We start from the raw sequence: 18122 nt of genomic DNA, 5'->3' as shown, positions 1-18122 counted from the left end.
TCCTTGCGTTTTTTGGACAAAACAGTAGTCGGAGTCTCCGACGACATCTTATAATTAAAATCTTTACCGAAAAAGTGCTAGGCGAACTCTGCCCGACGCTTAATAGTGTGTTTATTGAAAGTAGCACAAAAGCGACAGCCCGAGACGTCGTGGTCTGGGCCTAAGCAAGGTATACAGAGGGAATGGAAATCCTTATGCGGTATTTGCTTCCCACAAGAAATACAATTGTTAACTTTGTCTGACATCGGTCTGAGGCAAGAAAAGTTTCCCCAACGGGGTACATAGCTTTAAAGAAGACTTCGGTTTCCAAATTTTCGTAATTTCAGGAGCTGGCCGACTGGCACTTGCGAACTGCTTCTGCTTCGGGCACCGCGCAGCAAAAAAGACTGGAGAAAATGGCATCAGCTGTGTCTTATATACCCCTGTCACACTGACGTCAGGAAAGAAAGCGACAACAACCGACGACGGGCCAAGACTTTGGAATTCTGCCGACCGAGGACCCGCCTGACGGCAGGAGAATCCATCTGTAATGACTGCAGCTGTATGCACGATGAACATCTCCAATACAGATGAAATTGGGGCTGTGTAAGGGTCAATCATTTTGGTATGCGCCCAGATTGAGAACCTCTTCCATTTACTGTAATAAATCTTCCTGGTGGAGGGCTTATGAGAGGAAGATAAAATATGAACTACCTCCAGTGAGAAATGATGAAGCCTAACTAATGATGGAAGTGGAGTAGCCAGGCTGTCAACCTGAGGGTCCGAAGAGAGGGATGGAGCTGTCCTGACATGTGTGTAAGTAAGTCTGGTTGTGGGTGCAGAATCCAAGGAGCGTCCATGAGATAGGGATGGAGAAAGGGAAACCAAATTTGACGAGGCCAGTGTGGGGCAATCAGAATCATTCTGCTTCCCAAGGATTGCGCTTTCTGAATTACCTTTGACAGCAAGGGGACAGGAGGGAAGATATATAGTAGACCGGAGGGCCAATCATGGACTAGAGTGACCTTGGGTGACTCCCCTTGAGGGGGTATCAACGTGAAGTAGCTGCTACATTGGGCATTGAGGGGGCTGGCAAAAAGGTCGCAGCAAGGCTGATCCCACCTACGGAAGATCTGTTCCACAACTTGACAGTTCAGGGACCACTCGTAAGGCATCAGAATAGCTCTGCTCAGTCTGTCTGCGATCACATTGGACTTCCCCGGAATGTGCATTGCCACCAGAAAACGTTGGGAAGACACTGCCCACTGCCACACTCGCATGGCCTCTCTGCAAAGGGGATAAGACTTGGTTCCTCACTGCTTGTTCAGATGCCACACCACTGACATATTGTCTGAGTGGATTGCAATAGTCCCGAGAGGAAGAAAACTCTGAAGTGCTTGCAACACTAGTAGCACAGCTCTCATCTCCAGGACATTGATATGCAGATGTATCTCATGCTCTTGCCATGTGCCTTGGACTGTCCTGCCTAGATAATGCCCCCCTCATCTGGGAGGCATCCGTGGTCACCGTGGCAATTGGGGGCGCAGGAACGAAGGGCTTTCCTGCATTCAGGTTGTCGGTGCAAAGCCACCAACTGAGATCCTGTTTGCACCTGTCTGTGAGTAGAATAGGATGAGAAAGTGGAAGACATTGAAGAGACCACTGGGCATAAAGAAGCCATTGAAGGAGTCTTATATGTAGCCTTGCCAAAGGAACTAACATAACTGTCACAGCCATTGTCCCCAACAGTTGGAGGACCCATCTTGCCTTCACTTTTCTCAGAGGGAGCAAGGTGTGAACTTGTTGTTGTAGGACTCTGATTCTTTCCTATGGTAGAAATGCCCGCATGAAGACGGTGTCTAGTTCTGCACCTATAAAAGTGACACGTTGTAAGGGCAACAAGGCAGATTTTTCCCAGTTCAATGTGATGCCCAACTGTTGACATGGGTTGATAGTAGCATCCCTGGTCTGAATTAGTAGATGCCTGGTGGTAGCAGTAAGGAGCCAGTCATCCAGATATGGAAACACTTGGAATCCCTGACGTCTCAAGTGAGCAGTCACCACTGCCATGCATTTGGTAAACACCCTGGGGGCTGTGGTGAGACCAAAGGGCAGGGCTTGAAACTGAAAATGACTGGCTCCCAGCTGGAAGCATAGGTGACTTCTGGATGCCCTGTCCATCTTTATGTGGTAGTAAGTATCCTTGAGGTCGATGGAGCACATCCACACTTCTTTTCCCAACAATGAAAGAATAGACTGCAATGTGACCATTCGGAACTTGGACTTTTGCACGTGGGTGTTCAATTGGCTGAGATCCAAAATGGGTCTCAGGTCCCCTGTCCTTTTCGGCACCAAAAAGAATCTGGACTAAGTCCCTAATCCGATCTGGTCTGAAGGGGCATATTGGATGGCTCCTTTTTGTAGCAGCTTTGAAACTTCTGATGCTGCGTAATCCCTTTGACTGGGTGGAACATCCAGGATTTTCTTGATTGGAGGGGGATCTGATGAGAAGGGGATGGCACATTCTTCGGAAATTATTTGTAGAACCCACTGGTCCTGGGTGATGTCTTGCCAGGCCTCCAGGTACAACGAGATTCGACCCCCGACTGGCTCCAGAAACACTTGGAATCCCTGATGTCTCAAGTGAGCAGTCACCACTGCCATGCATTTGGTAAACACCCTGGGGGCTGTGGTGAAACCAAAGGGCAGAGCTTGAAACTGAAAATGACTGGCTCCCAGCCGGAAGCGTAGGTGACTTCAGGATGCCCTGTCCATCTTTATGGGATAGTATGCATCCTTGAGGTCGATGGAGCACATCCACACTTCTTTTCCCAACAATGGGAGAACAGACTGCAATGTGACCATTCGGAACTTGGACTTTTGCATGTGGGTGTTCAATTGGTTGAGATCCAAAATGGGTCTCAGGTCCCCTGTCCTTTTCGGCACCAAAAAGAATCTGGAGTAAGTCCCTAATCTGATCTGGTCTGAGGGGACATGTTGGATGGCTCCTTTTTGTAGCAGATTTGAAAATTCTGAAGCTGCGTAATCCCTTTGACTGGGTGGAACATCCAGGATTTTCTTAATTGGAGGGGGATCTCACGAGAAGGGGATGACATATTCTTCGGAAATTATTCATAGAACCCACTGGTCCTGGGTGATGTCTTGCCAGGCCTCTGGGTACAATGAGATTCAACCCCTGACTGGCTCCAGAAACGCACAGTCGGGACTCCCATCAGGAGCGGCGGTAGGGAGAACCACGAAAGGAATTGTGGTCTCCCGAGTTGCGGGGGCCTCCTCTGCCCCTAGGGTGGCGTCTCCCTGAATAACCACTCCCGCCCCTGCCTCTGGAGGGGGGCTCACCTTGTGCACCGGGAAAAACCCTCTGTGATTTCTTGAACCACATTTTGCCACCCCTCTGGGCCTTGGGATAAGGCCTAGAGGGAATGGAAAAATGGATCCCTACAGCAGACAGAGCTTTTCCCTCCTGCTCGCACCTGGTGAGGGTGTCTTTCACCTTGGTTCTGAACAAAGAGGAACCATCAAAAGGGGCATCAGTGAATGAAGACTTGAAGGCCTCCGCGAAATGACAAAGGTGCATCCAGGCCTGTCGCCTAAGAGCAACTCCTGAACTTGCTGCCCTACTCGCTCCTTCGGCTGCATATGAAATCAGCCTCATGGAGGAGTTTACAATGGAATTGAGGGTAGACATCTGAGTGTTAACCATCTGGGCCACCACCTCAGAAACGTTACCCGTGACAGTATCTCCAAGCTCCTTGAGGAGATCACTCTGGAGCCATGTAAAGTGAGATCAGTAGTTCAGCGACCGTAAGGTAAAGGTCGCTGAAGAAAAAGTACCCTTCCCATACCGGTCCATGGTCCTAGACTCCTTGTTAGGGGGATGGACGGTGGAAGAAGTCACGGCTAATTCCTTCTGAGTGGCAGGTGCCGCCACCATGGCATCTACAGGGACTCCCTTGGACAGAAATTCCTTATCAGGAGGAGCAGACAAAAATTTATTGGGTCCCCTGGGGACTGGTTCCACAGAGTCAGGGGTTTCCCACACCCTCCGACAAACCAAATCCAGAAGCTCGTCGAAGGGTGGAGATACCCAGGAGTTGGAGGGCTGAGCACCCAAGGCCTTCAGGAAGACCAACTCCTCCTCGGAGGGGGCTTTGGATGGCCAGTCACCTCTTTGTTTCAAAATCTCTAGGATGTCAGAGAAAGAAACATCCTCAGAGGATGACTTGGGGGACCCCTCCGATTCCTCAAGGTTGGTGTCTGATGTGAGAGACTCATCCTGCGAATCTATGTGCTTCCTCTTGCACATCTTCTTTCTGGGTGGCTCCTCAGGTAAAGGCTTTGAAGGGCCCTCAGAAAAGGGGACCACTCCTGGGGGGTACTCTGAGGCCTTGGGGCTCCGCTGTCTAGAGATAGATGGCGGTCAGAGACCTGCACCGGTGTAGTAGGGGACAGAGTGACCGATCTGCATGATGCCGCTGAAAACCTGGCCAGCCCACTCCACATGGCCTCGAAGGCTTGTCCCCCCTGAGTCCGAGGAACGAGCAGCCTCCGAAGCCACGACAGGAGTCAAACTTCCCTGAGCCGAAGCACCAAGAGGGAGACTAGGAACTGAAGGGTGTCTTGAAGTCTCTCCCTCGGGTCCGACCAAAGAATCTTGAGTCCTGAATCCCGTGGACAACACCGACAGGGTCAGAGCTGATGTCGGCACTGATAAGCCAGGAGGGGCTGTCGGAACCGACCTAGGGACATCACATGGAGCCGTGCATTCCGGCTCCGGAAGCTGAGGTGCGCTCGGAGGAGGAAGTATTGAAAGAAGGTTGAAGCATGGGCTCCGGAGCTGACTGGGTCGGAGCCGAGAACAATTTTGTCAAAACCGGTGACTGAAGGAGTCTCTGCATGACTCTATCGACGTCCACATCTGATAAGGTCCTGGAGGATTTAGAGGATAGAGAAGGAGATTGAGAACTGCGAGGAGGTGATACTGGTCTAATGCTAGGCGATCGGCTCCAAATAGGTTCCAAGATGATTGGAGCCGACGCAGGTTCCATAACAACTGACACTTCCTGCGGCCCTGTGGACAGTGGAGCCGAGAATGTCGAAGCAGACTTTGCTATTTTCTCCGGTGGCTCTGAGGAGACTGATGGAGCCAGAGATCTCTTTTTAGATTTAGAACATTTTGCCTTAGAGCTGGAAGCAGTTTCCAGACCTTCCTCGAAGGAGGGTTTGAGAAGTCCCTTCAAAATCAACTTATTCTTCCTTTCCTGAAGAACTCTTGGACTAAAAGCATGACAGAAACTGCAAAACTCCTGGAGATGGACTGCTCCCAGACAATACACACAGACAGAATGTCCATCGGTAATGGACATTTTATAACAGCACCTGGAGCATTTTTTGAAGCCCGAGGGCTTGTGCTCCTTAGTATCTTTGGACATAGCTAACCAACAAACACAGCACCAAAGACAAGTAGTCACTGAAAAAAGGACCAATGGTCAAACAGTCACAAGGCGGGAAAAAACTACTACTAACAAACTACCTCAAGATCTGTAATTTAAGCGATCCTTAGACACAACACAAGGGGGGAGGACTAAAACCTCTAATTTAAATGGATTTAGACCTGTAAAGTTTATAACACAAGGGAAGCAAGGGGACAGGCTAGGTCCTCTAACCGAAAAGGGCCTAGTCCATTGGAAAACAGCTAGTGGGATACCACAGAAAAATGATCAAACACACAACTTTTCCACAATACAAGACCAGAACACACAATAACTATTAAAATGGCTTTTTGTTTGCAACAAATTCTCTAATAATGAAGAAAAAGTCACTGACGCCAGCCTAGAAGGTCAGTGTACCGACACCCTGGAAGAAGGTCTAGCCTCCTCCGGCTCTGGTGAGAACCTATGCAACCGGAGCTGAGGAGTACAAGGCCTGGAAACAGCCTGGAGTTTCTGGGGAGGACCCAATGGATTCAACCGGTCCTAGGACCACTTCCTAGTCTTGTCCTTGTCTTTTCCTAGACAAATCCCCTTCAACACGCCTCTGAACATGAGGGCGAGTCCTGGCCTGGGAGGAGGAGGAAGCTGAAGAAGCAGAAGCAGTCACAGCCGTGACCACAGTCGTAGTAGCAGGGACAGCCACTCCCAAAGCAGACAACAGTCCTTTCATGACCAGCTTGGCCTTGCGGTCTTTCAAGGCGTGCGGGTAAAAACCCATGCAAATAGAGCAGTTGGTCGACAGATGTGCAACCCCTAAACATACCATGCACAGAGTGTGGCCATCCACTGGGGATAACTTATGGCCACTCTCTGCACACTTTCTGATCAGCCATGTCTGAAAATAGCCAGGAATAAAACAACAGCTGTAGACAGATATACACACACACACACCCTATAGGAAACTCTAACTGACTTTTTTTTTTCCGACGCAACACAAGGAAGGGGAGGGAAAGGAAAGGGAAACATTAACCTAATACAAGGAAAAAAGGTACACTCTTACCCCAAAAGTTTTGAGAAAAATGCTATGTAAGCAAGCAAGATGCTAGGCAAAGCCGCGGCAAATGAGATCGGAGGGAAGGAAGGAAATGGAGGGGTATTATGGGTAAGGAGAGGAGCATGGAGTTCGGATTAGATGCTGGTGAAACTCCCGTCTCGGATCTGATTCGGATTGGTAACCCACAGGCTGAAGAGCACATGAAGTAAACTACTTCAGATCTATAATTCAAAGTGGAAATGGAAGATGATTAAACGGGGGGGCTTCAAGAAACAAGGAGAGAGATTGAGATTTTGAATGCAGGTCTTTAAGTAGAATAACAACAATCATACAGAATATTATATCTATAAAGCAGCAGAAAGTATCCTAAGAACTAAGCCAACAAGGGAATGCAGAAAGGAGATTCTGCCGATAGGGATGACTGCAATTAGAAATATAGACAGCAGACAACAGGGGGCTGGAATTTGTTGGAGGAAACTGGTAAAGGAACCAAGGTATTGGGAGCAAATAACTAGAGAAGGAAAGATGATAAAATGGGAATATGCCAGGAATTTATTTGGACTGCAGGTTAGAGACTGCCTTCCCTATCAAGGACTGATAGAGTATAGGCAAAGAGAAAGAAATAGGGGGGGTCCTAAATGAAAGACCAGCACAGCTAGAGTTTTTAGTAGAATCTAAAATAGAAGCTGCATTTAAAAGGAATAACTAGTACAACATATAAAATATTGCATGATGATAACTATAAGAATCAATCAGATGACATTAAAAGGATTGGGAAGAGAAACTGGTTATGCAATTCACAAAGAAACAATGGGAAGATATATGTATGTCTCCCAAATATGCAAAAGAAAATATAGAAGATTTAGGATTTTTGCTTGGAAATCTTTACATAGTTATTTTTATAACCCAAGTAGACTCCAGAGAATTTTTCCTCAGGTAGACAGCAAATTTTTAAGGTGTGATGAGGAAGAAATAGGTAATTGGGAAAGTACCGTTTTGTACCTACCATAAATGTAGATGTCCAATAGATATGCAACTGCAGTCATAACATGTGGGTTGTCCTGCCTCAGGCAGCCCTCGGTCGGCCGAATTCCAAAGTCTGGGTCCGGCGTCGGCTGGTGTCGCCTCCTCTCTGACGTCACAACGGCTGGAGTATAAAGGCATCGGCCAACGCCATCTTCTTCAGTGTTTCTTGCCCCAGATGCCAGGTGCCCTCCTAGGAAGGCTAAATTTGGTAAATGGATAAAAATAATCCAAACATGCACAACAGTAATAAACAGATACACCATAGGAAATACCCCCAGCTAATGGGATAAGGGGTAGGGACCCAAAAAAGAAGGATACAGAGGGGTAGGAGGGTGGGAAAATCCGACTGCAGTTGCATATCTATCGGACATCTACATTTATGGTAGGTACAAAACTGTACTATGTCCTTCAAGAATGCAACTGCAGTCATAACATATGGGTTGAATACCATAGCCAAGCTGGGGGTGGATGGATCTATAATAAGGTTGGTGTAGCTAAAATCCCCTGCAGGACTGCCGAAGCAAAGCCTGCTCGGGATCTGGAGTATAAAGGCAGGATGTAGTGCTTGGTAAATGTATGCACGGAGCTCCATGTAGCAGCCTCTAGAATGTCCTTTGTTGCCACTCCTCTTAGGAAAGCTGTGGAAGTGGCTAAAGCTCTGGTGGAATGTGGCCTAATATTGGCAGGAACACCTTTTCCATGGAATGAATAGCAGAATCTGATGCAATGTCCAATCCATTTTGAAATTGTTTGTTTGGAGATTGCTTTTCCTTGTATTCCAGCAGCATAGGCTACAAACAGTTGGTCAGACTTTCTGGTGGCCTTAGTTCTGTCCAAGTAGTAATGTAGTTGTCTGTGTATGTCCAAAGTATGCAGTAGTTTTTCCCCCTTGTTTTGAGGATTGGGGATGAATGCACGCAGGTGAATAGCTTGATTTAGAGACACCCTGGAAATAACTTTTGGCATGAATGTAGGATTTGTTCTTAGAGAAACTCTGTCTTGATGAAAAATTATGAAGGGAGGCACTGCCATGAGTGCCTGAATCTCCGAAACTCTTCTTGCAGATGTGACTGCCAATAAAAAGACCGTCTTCCATGAAAGAAATTGAATTTCTGAAGTTGCTGCTGGTTCAAATGGAGGAAGAGTTAATTTTTCCAACACATAATTGAGGTCCCATGCAGGTACTGGCTGTCTTCTGGGAGGTTTGATATTCTTTATTCCTCTTAGAAACTGTCGTAGCAAAGGATGTGAAAACACTGGAGGGTCACAGTTGTATCTTGCTGAGATTGCTGAGGCATGAATCTTTAATGAAGAGTATGAGAGTCCAGTATGAAATAGTTCTGCCAAGTATTCTAATATCTGAGGTATACTCGGTAATGTTGTGTCCTGACCCCTGTTGGCATTCCAGATGCTGAATCTCTTCCACTTGGCCAAATAGGTTTTTCTGGTGGAAGGTCTGCGTGCTTCCAGCAAGATCTCTTGAACTGATTTGGAAAGAGAGCTAGGTGGAGAAATCATGGTAGTCTCCAGGCTGTCAGGTGTAATGTTTTCAGGTCTTGATGTACAGTCCTGTAATTGTGTTGTGTTAAGAGCAGGGGCCATAGGGTCAGAGGCCATGGTTTGGTCCGAGTTATGGTCAACAGCAATGGGTACCAGTGTTGCCTTGGCCAGTCCGGAGTTATCAAGATGCCTGTTGGTTGTTCTGCTTTGATCTTCAGTATCACCTTGGTCAGCAGAGGCAGAGGAGGGAATGCATAAATTTTCAAAGAATTCCAGCTGAAGGAGAGAGCATCCGTTTTCCAGGCTAGAGGATGGTGAGTCCTTGTGCAGAACTTTTCCAGGTGATGGTTTAAGTGGGAAGCAAAGAGATCTACGTCCGGTCTTCCCCATGTCTTCGTCAGTTGAGAGAAAATGTGAGGGTGCAGCATCCATTCGTGTGGATCCATAAAATTTCTGCTCAGCTGGTCCGCCAGTACATTGTCCTTGCCTGGTACAAACTGGGATTGTAAATGTATCTTCAGGCTCAGAGACTTTTCCCAGAGAAGCATTGTTAGTCTGCAGAGGGGATAAGAATGGGTGCCCCCCTGCTTGTTTATGTACCACATGACAGTGGTGTTGTCTGTCCTTATTAGCAAATGCCCTTGTTGTAGTGATTTTTCGAAAGTTTCAATTGCATGTATCACTGCCAACATCTCCTTTTGGTTTATGTGCAGATGCCTTTCCTTTGGCGTCCAAAAACCTTGAGTGCATCTGCCCTCCATGTGCGCCCCCCATCCATGGTCTGAGGCGTCTGTTGTAATCGTTTGGCCTGCTTGAGGTCTGTTGAAAGACATGCCTTTGTTTTGCTGACTGGCTTGAGCCCACCATAGGAATTCCTTTTGCAGACATGGAATAAGTGGGATTATGTCCTCTAGGCTATGGTTGTGTTGAGACCATAAGTTTTTTAAATACCACTGCAGCTTTCTCATATAAAGTCTTGCCAAAGGTATCAGAAGGATGCAAGATGCCATGAACCCCAGGGCCTGCAGGATTTTCCTTGCAGTCAGCTGGGAGAGTTTTGCTAGGCCTTTGAAGTACTCTAGTAAATGCTGCTGCTTTTCCTCTGTGAGGTAGGCCATTTGGTTTTCTGTGTCTAGTTTGGCTCCTAGGAAGATAATCTGTTGGGATGGCAGTAGTTTTGACTTTTGAATGTTGACTGTGTATCCCAAGGCCTGCAGTAGATGCATGACATAGTCCAAATTTTCTTTTAAGGTTTGTTTGTTGTCTGCTTGTATGAGGCAGTCGTCCAGGTAGGGGTATATTTGAATCCCCTGCAGTCTGCAGTGTGCCACTACTGATGCCAGGCATTTTGTGAACACTCTGGGCGCAGTAGATAAGCCAAACGGCAATGCTGAGAATTGATAATGCTCTGTCCCTGCAAGAAATCTGAGGTATCTTCTGCAGCTTTGTCTGATTGGGACATGCAGGTATGCCTCCTTGAGGTCCAGAGTGACCAGCCAAGACCCCTTGCCCAGCATGGGAAGGAGTTGCTGCAACGTCAGCATTTTGAACTTTGGCACCATGAGAAAAGTGTTTAGAGTTGACAAGTCCAGTCTCCATTTGTTTTCTTTTCTTGGAACAAGGAACAGCCTTGAATAAAATCCCTGGCCTTGCTCCTGAGGAGGAACCCTTTCTATTGCTTTTATACTTAACAGCTTGGAAACTTGAGTGAGCGCCTCTGCCCTTTGATGATGTGGCAGGTTTGGCATGCCTTGTCTTATTGGTAATGTGTGGAAGTGGAATCTGTAACTTTTGTCTATCAAATCCAAAATCCAGTTGTCCTTGGTTAAGATATGCCAGTTTTGAGAGAATAAGGATAATTTTCCGCCCAAAGGTGCTTCTCTTTGAACCTTTGTAGGCGGTATGAAAGTCAAGTCATTGTGATTGTCCTTGTGGTGCAGCTGAACTGTCTGCGCCACTTCTTTGATTTGGAGGTTGCCATTGGCGGCCCCTGTAAGATCCTCTGTATTGCCCTCTACCTCGGCCACGTCTGCTTTTTCCCCTTTGAAACTTGTCTGAGCCGGGGAAGGACCAATTCTTTGAGGGCCAGTTTCTGCTGAATCTAGGTGGCTGAACCTGAAGGAAATCCTTGACTGTCTGCACTGACTTTGCTTTTTCCTCTATGGATTTCAGTACATCTTGTGCATTAGCACCAAAAAGCTTCTGTTTTTCCAAAGGTGCATCAAGTAACTTTACTTTAACATGGTCAGGCAAAGACTGATCCTTTAACCAAGCATGTCTACGTAACACAGCCCCAGTCATAGCTGCCCTACATGAAGCTTCCAGTGCATCATAACCACACTGAAGAAAATGGTTATTAACCTGCTGAGTGTTATGTATATAATCCTGCAATGCCTTTTTATCAATAGGCTCAAGAGAGGCTAACTTTTTCTGTAAATCATCCAGGAGAAAATCTTGGAACTGAAACATGTGGAAAAGGCAGTTAAGTGACCTCATGGATAGGGTAGTAGAGGTATATACTTTTTTACCCCATCTCTCCAGGGACCTTGCTTCTCTGTCTGCTGGCAGAGGGTTTTTGGCAGAGGAGGTAGCCACTCCCTTGGGGCCCTGTGAAATAGTTTCTAGATCCACAGAGTGGGCCTTAAAAAGGTGCTTGTGAGTGTCAGGGACCCTATAATATCTGTCCGGCTTGACAGGAGCAGGAGGAAGAGAATCAGGGTTAGCACTGGAGTCAGAGAAAACATCATCCAAAACATCCATAACAGGTGGAATAGCCAAAGGTCTGTGCTGGGGAAGCTTGAGGAAGGTACAAAGCCTTTTCCTGGAGTCAGAGAATTCCTGACCCTGCCATTGAAAATGTTCCCTCATGGAATGCAGGACTTCACCAAAAAAGAAATCCTCTGGAGGGGAGGCAGAGGGAATTGATTCCTCAGCATCAGAGTCCTCGTAGGCCTGGAAGGATTCTTCTTGGGTATCAGAATGCTCAGAATCCCCAGAGGCTTCATCCGAAGAGAGGTCGTCCGCCTGCTCAGTTCTAGGCCTTTTCTCTGCAGGTGGCTGAGAACCCCTGTCCAGATGAGGCTGAGTCCCCCTGATAAGGGAAATAAGATCTGCAGCCAGAGACATGATCTGCTTATCAGATGAAGGGTCCTGGGTAGCAGGCTTAGGATGGGCCTTGGCCTGACTGGCGGCCTTAGCACGTGCAAAGGCCTTGATGGACATGGATACAGGGGGCCTAGCAGCCCCACGTGCAGGCGTAACCTTGTCCACAAAAATGGTGTTGGGTAGATCCAGAACTTCGGTTTCCGGAAGAAAATCAACAACCGGCACCGGAGAGATCTCTGAGATCGAAGGTCATGTTAACGCTGTGTCGTCGGCCTGGAGCGGTGGATTTACCACTTCCGAAGGGACCGGAGCACTAGCAGAGGGTTTAGGAGTAGCATCGGTAGTGGACGCGGGCCGAGGGTGTCGGTCCCGGTCCTTGTGTTTTTTAGCAGATTGGGTTGTAGTTGATAAAACTATGCAAATCAGACTTCATGTTCTTTCCTTGTTGTTTTGTTGTTGTTAATTCCTGCAATCATGTGCAGTTATTGAACAAAGGCTGAAAGAAAGTTAACTGTAAATGAAAAAGGTCAATAAAACTAGCGATATATACGTAAATAAATGGATACCTGAATGATAGTTTCCATAAACCGGCTCTCAATTTCTTCAGGCAATGCCTCACTAATGGATCCAATGGCCCAGCACAGTGTGTTCAAGTTTTTCCAGGACCACTCTGTTCCGTTCACCTGTTTATGGAGCTTCTCTGTCATTAATCTCTCTGTATCTGTATACTCCAAATGAGTCATGTATACTAAAAAAAAAAAAAAAGCAAATACAACAATACTTATAATAACAATAATAATAATAGTAATAATAATAATAATAATAACAACAACAACACATTCAATATAAAAGAGAACATGACATTCTAAATCTGCATCTTCTTTTTTTAAAGGGAACCCCTTAGTATTAAAAAAAAAACACAACTCCTTATAAGCAACGCCTGTGAAAATCACCCACATCCTGTAGGTGATTATAATTACTTAATATCTATGTTGTTGGGTAGTACTACAATGTTGGAAAATGAGAAAAGTGATAAAAAACAAAGTGGATACAAAAGTACCGATACATATTAAATGTATGTGCACATCTTCACAAAGTGGATACAAAAGTACCGATACATATTACATGTATGTGTACATCTTCACAAAGTGGATACAAAAGTACCGATACATATTAAATGCATGTGTACATCTTCACAAAGTGGATACAAAAGTACAGATACATATTAAATGTATGTGAGCATCTTCACAAAGTGGATACAAAAGTACCGATACATATTAAATGTATGTGCACATCTTCATAAAGTGGATACAAAAGTACTGATACATATTAAATGTATGTGTACATCTTCACAAAGTGGATACAAAAGTACCGATACATATTAAATGTATGTGTACATCTTTACAAAGTAGATACTAAAGTACCGATACATATTAAATGCATGTGTACATCTTCACAAAGTGGATACAAAAGTACTGATACATATTAAATGTATGTGCCCATCTTCACAAATTGGTTACAAAAGTACCGATACATATTAAATGTATATGTCCATCTTCACAAAGTGGATACAAAAGTACTGATACATATTAAATGTATGTAAACATCTTCACAAAGTGGATACAAAAGTACTGATACATATTAAATGTATGTGCACATCTTCACAAAGTGGATACAAAAAGTAACAATACATATTAAATGTATGTGTACATCTTCACAAAGTGGATACAAAAGTACCAATACATATTAAATGTATGTGTACATCTTCACAAAGTGGATACAAAAGTACTGATACGTATTAAATGTATGTGTACATCTTCACAAAGTGGATACAAAAGTACCGATACATATTAAATGTATGTGTACATCTTCACAAAGTGGATACAGAAGTACCGATACATATTAAATATATGTGTACATCTTCACAAAGTGGATACAAAAGTACTGATACATATTAAATGGATGTGTACATCTTCACAAAGTACCGATACATATTGAATGCATCTGTACATCTTCAAAAAGTGGATACAAAAGTACTGATACATATTAAATGTATGTGTACATCTTCACAAAGTGGATACAAAACTATTGATACATATTAAATGTATGTGTACATCTTCACAAAGTACTGATACATATTGAATGCATGTGTACATCTTCACAAAGTGGATACAAAAGTACTGATACATATTAAATGTATCTGTACATCTTCACAAAGTGGATACAAAAGTACTGATACATATTAAATGTATGTGCACATCTTCACAAAGTGGATACAAAAGTGCCGATACATATTAAATGTATGTGCTCATCTTCACGAAGTGGATACAAAAGTACTGATACATATTAAATGTATATGTACATCTTCACAAAATGGATACAAAAGTACTGATACATATTAAATGTATGTGTACATCTTCACAAAGTGGATACAAAAGTACCGATACATATTAAATGTATGTGTACATCTTCAAAAAGTGGATACAAAAGTACTGTTACATATTAAACCTATGTGTACATCTTCACAAAGTGGATACAAAAGTATCGATACATATTAAATGTATGTCTACATCTTCAAGAAAGACTGAATCCAACCAATGGGGTCATCCTTCTACCATACACTGTCCAGACGCTGAAGAAGAAATTTTGGGACACATTTGTTGTGAGGGTTATGACCCCTCCATATCCTTCTCAATAGAAGGTGCTCCATTTCTGACTTAAATTAGAAGCAGGTAACAAATAAAATAACATTTCATTACAAAGTTTTAGCACAGCTTAAAGGTTGTACCTATATACACAGATACAAATTCCAACCATACTCTACAGTAGATAGCTGAAAGGTTAACTGAGGCCTAGTTTTAAAGTCTACCTAAATGATTGATGTACAGTAGATTTTGATTCCCATGCACTTCATGATGACAAATCTGTAGTAGACGAGGAAGGCCTATAGGGTATATATTCAAGTTACAGTGCTTTATAAATCCATGGAAAGTCAGGAAACTTCACCAGAAAAAAAACAGAAGCATTCCTCAAGCATGCAGTAGAAACAGCAACTCTCATAATTAAATACCATTTCGAATCATTACAGGCTTCTTGCCTCTGGCAGCAGCAAAATTATTTATTTATTAATTTCCTGTTGAAAACAAGGCAGATACAGCAAACCATACAAACCATAAAAATATTATATATATATAAAGGGAGTAGCTCTGAAGTCAAGAAGTAATACAGACAAACTATACTAGAAGAAAATATGAATAAAGTTTGACACAGGAGCACAGCATAAAGTTCATGTCATTAATATCGTGTTTCATACCAATGAAGTGACTGCTAGGAGCAACAGAAGCGAAAGTAAGTATTTTCTCATCTAGCTATGTGAAACAGCATGGTACAGGAGACTGGTCACTACAGTGTGTTCGTTCTTACCCCATGACTGTCAAATAGTGGAGTTAGTGTATAAATAAAGAAGGGAGTGGAATGGCAAAACACTGAAAATCTATTGTACTGTGTCTTTTTTTGGGGGGGGGTCAGCATATTAGCTAATGTGTATTCATTGGTGTTTGTTATGTTTAATTTATCTGGGTTATGTGCTTTTTTGTTTTGAATTTAGTTTTGTCAGTGGTCTCTGCTAACTGGAAAGAATTCATTCAGTACTACATAAATTGTAAAATCACTGCCCAGTGCAAGTATTGAAGCCTCAAAGTTCACAGGAGTCTTTTAAAGCTAAAAGGTCATTCAGGTATCTACCCCTACACGGGGAAGTTGAGATGAATGCCAGCTAAGATTACAATTTTATCTTGATGTTATGTCTGAATTGTATAAATGTTAATCAGCAGTAAATTCTAAAACATCAGGACAAAAGTTCTAAAACCTCACTTATAATCTGAGTTACTTATGACCTCCAAGAGAAGCTTGTCAGGAGAATGGAGGTCACTATGTCGAGTGTATCTCTTTAACAGGTCAGCAGGTCATTTACATTTCTCTTAAGCATATGAACTGATTTATGAAGCCTACAGAGTCTGCCTGGTTGCTCGCTTCCCTTCTTGACACATGACAAAAGAAAAGTTAAATTCACTTTACAGAAGTTCTTAATATTTCAGAGGCAGAAACCAAACTGCTACTGTGTACAGCAATGACATGGGGTACAAGCATACTTCTACTGTAAGGTATTAAGGAAAGATCAGATGGTTAAACAAATGGTTTAAAGAAACCTCCAAGGCTATGCATAGAATAAATGAGTAATAGTCCCTGGAAGACCCTGTTGTTATGGAACAAGAGATAGGGCTACTTACATATAACAGCTTGGGGTTCCCGCAGCTTTAGCAAAGAGGTCAGTTAAAAAACGGCTTTACAGGAAAAACATACTGAGAGTTGCAAACTTGACAAGATCAAAAGAAGAGTCTCTGTGTCAAAGCTTATGCTCCAAGGGAAGATGAATTCTTAAAGACAGGTCTCAGAAGGTGACGGCGCAGTGGTAGCATTGTCGCCTCACCACAAGAGGTTTTCTGGTTCGATTCTCAGCTGGGGTGCCTTCTGCGCAGAGTCTGCATTCCTCCCTGCTTTCGTGTGGGTTTGCTCTGGTTTTCTTCCACTTTATAAAGACATGCATCTGGAGCCTTTCTTCCCGGGCCTCCGCTGAAAATTGGCTTTGTTCCAAGTAGGACTTTCTCGGTTAACAAATGTTAAATAAAAAAATAAATAAGGTGTTGCGAGGCTTAACTAGAAGTCATTGGTGAGTTAACACTCTAATGTGCAATCTCAGATTTTCTACTTTTTTGTTTAAAAGTTAAGACTACAGTTTCTTGGAGAATTCACTTTTCTCCAACATACAGCAATGTCTGAGTTATTACATTAAAATGGAACAGAGTGGGGGGGGTGAGCCCACTGCAAAAACAATTTAACTTTGAAACAGCAAGTTTTGACCGAACATGAACTTTCATCTAAAATAAGCAAGCAATAATGCCTGACAGGGTGTGTTAATGTGCAATTAACACCCCTGGAGGGGCATTATTTCCACAGTAACACACACCCTGGATGGCACTATTGTGCTTAGAGAATGGGCTGTTTGTAGAATTTTTGTGTTTTACTTATTTTTTCTTTATTACTATATTTTTTATATATTTTTGCTGTAAAATAGTTATTCCGCCTAATGTTTCAAACTTGCTGTAGTATATGCAAGTGGTGTTGGAGGAAGCATTTTACATCTAAAACATAACTCTTTAAAAATGTGCACGTATTTACTTTATTTATTTTTTGTTCCTTTCATATACAGTCAAACTATGTTGCTGCAAAGAGAAAAAGTAACTAACACCTTGCTAAAAGCACTCATTACAAACACCATCAAACCTAATTCTCTATATACTGTTATTTTGAGCTTTTGTCCCGTGTATTTTCTGCTTATTCAGATATACTGAGGTAAGAGGTCGAGAGGTATGCAGACCTCTTTGCTGCTGCTCACTCTACGCTCTCTCACACTCACACACACACATTTTTTTTATTTTAAGTTTCTTTTTTTTTTACTTTACACTCGCTAAACAGCAAAAGTGCTGCTTAGTGAGTGTAAAATAACATCTTGATCAATCTCACTGTTCGCTCTCTCTCTCTCATATGCACATACACAGTCTCTTCTGCTTTCACACACACACATATAAACACACAGTCTCTTCTTTCATACATGCAGACAGAAACATACTCACACATACATACATGCACATGCATGTTTTTCTGTTTATTTTATTTACTTTTTTTTTTTACAATCGCTAAACAGTAAAAGCACTACTTAGCGAGTGTAAAATAATGGCTCGATCAATCTCGCTTTCACTCATATGCACACATACACACACACACACACACACACACAGACATAGACACACACAGACTTTTTAATTTTCTTTTTTTTTTTTACATTTTACACTCTAAACAGCAGAAGCACTGCTTAGCGAGCATAAAAGAATGACTGCCATTAAGTTTTTCCAGTCCAAGCTCCATGGCAGCTTGATATGCTGGCA

General features: G+C 43.5%; 1 protein-coding gene across 3 annotated transcripts in view; it reads right to left on the bottom strand.

Moving 5' to 3' along the window:
- The window catches only part of LOC122804679 (exportin-1-like), an 873344-nt gene that overhangs the window by 257353 nt on the left and 597869 nt on the right, over nt 1-18122 (bottom strand). For all 3 annotated transcript variants that reach the window (XM_044074681.1, XM_044074683.1, XM_044074682.1), the window contains exon 14: nt 12684-12865. In XM_044074681.1, coding sequence (XP_043930616.1) covers nt 12684-12865 — 182 coding nt within the window. The remainder of the gene's footprint in view (nt 1-12683; nt 12866-18122) is intronic.

The sequence above is a fragment of the Protopterus annectens genome, chromosome 6.part0 (genome assembly GCF_019279795.1).
Source record: "Protopterus annectens isolate FY-2018-M chromosome 6.part0, PAN1.0, whole genome shotgun sequence".
Taxonomy (NCBI): Eukaryota; Metazoa; Chordata; order Ceratodontiformes; family Protopteridae; genus Protopterus; species Protopterus annectens.
Note: the sequence above shows the minus strand (reverse complement) of the source record. Positions and strands in the feature narration are given on the sequence as shown.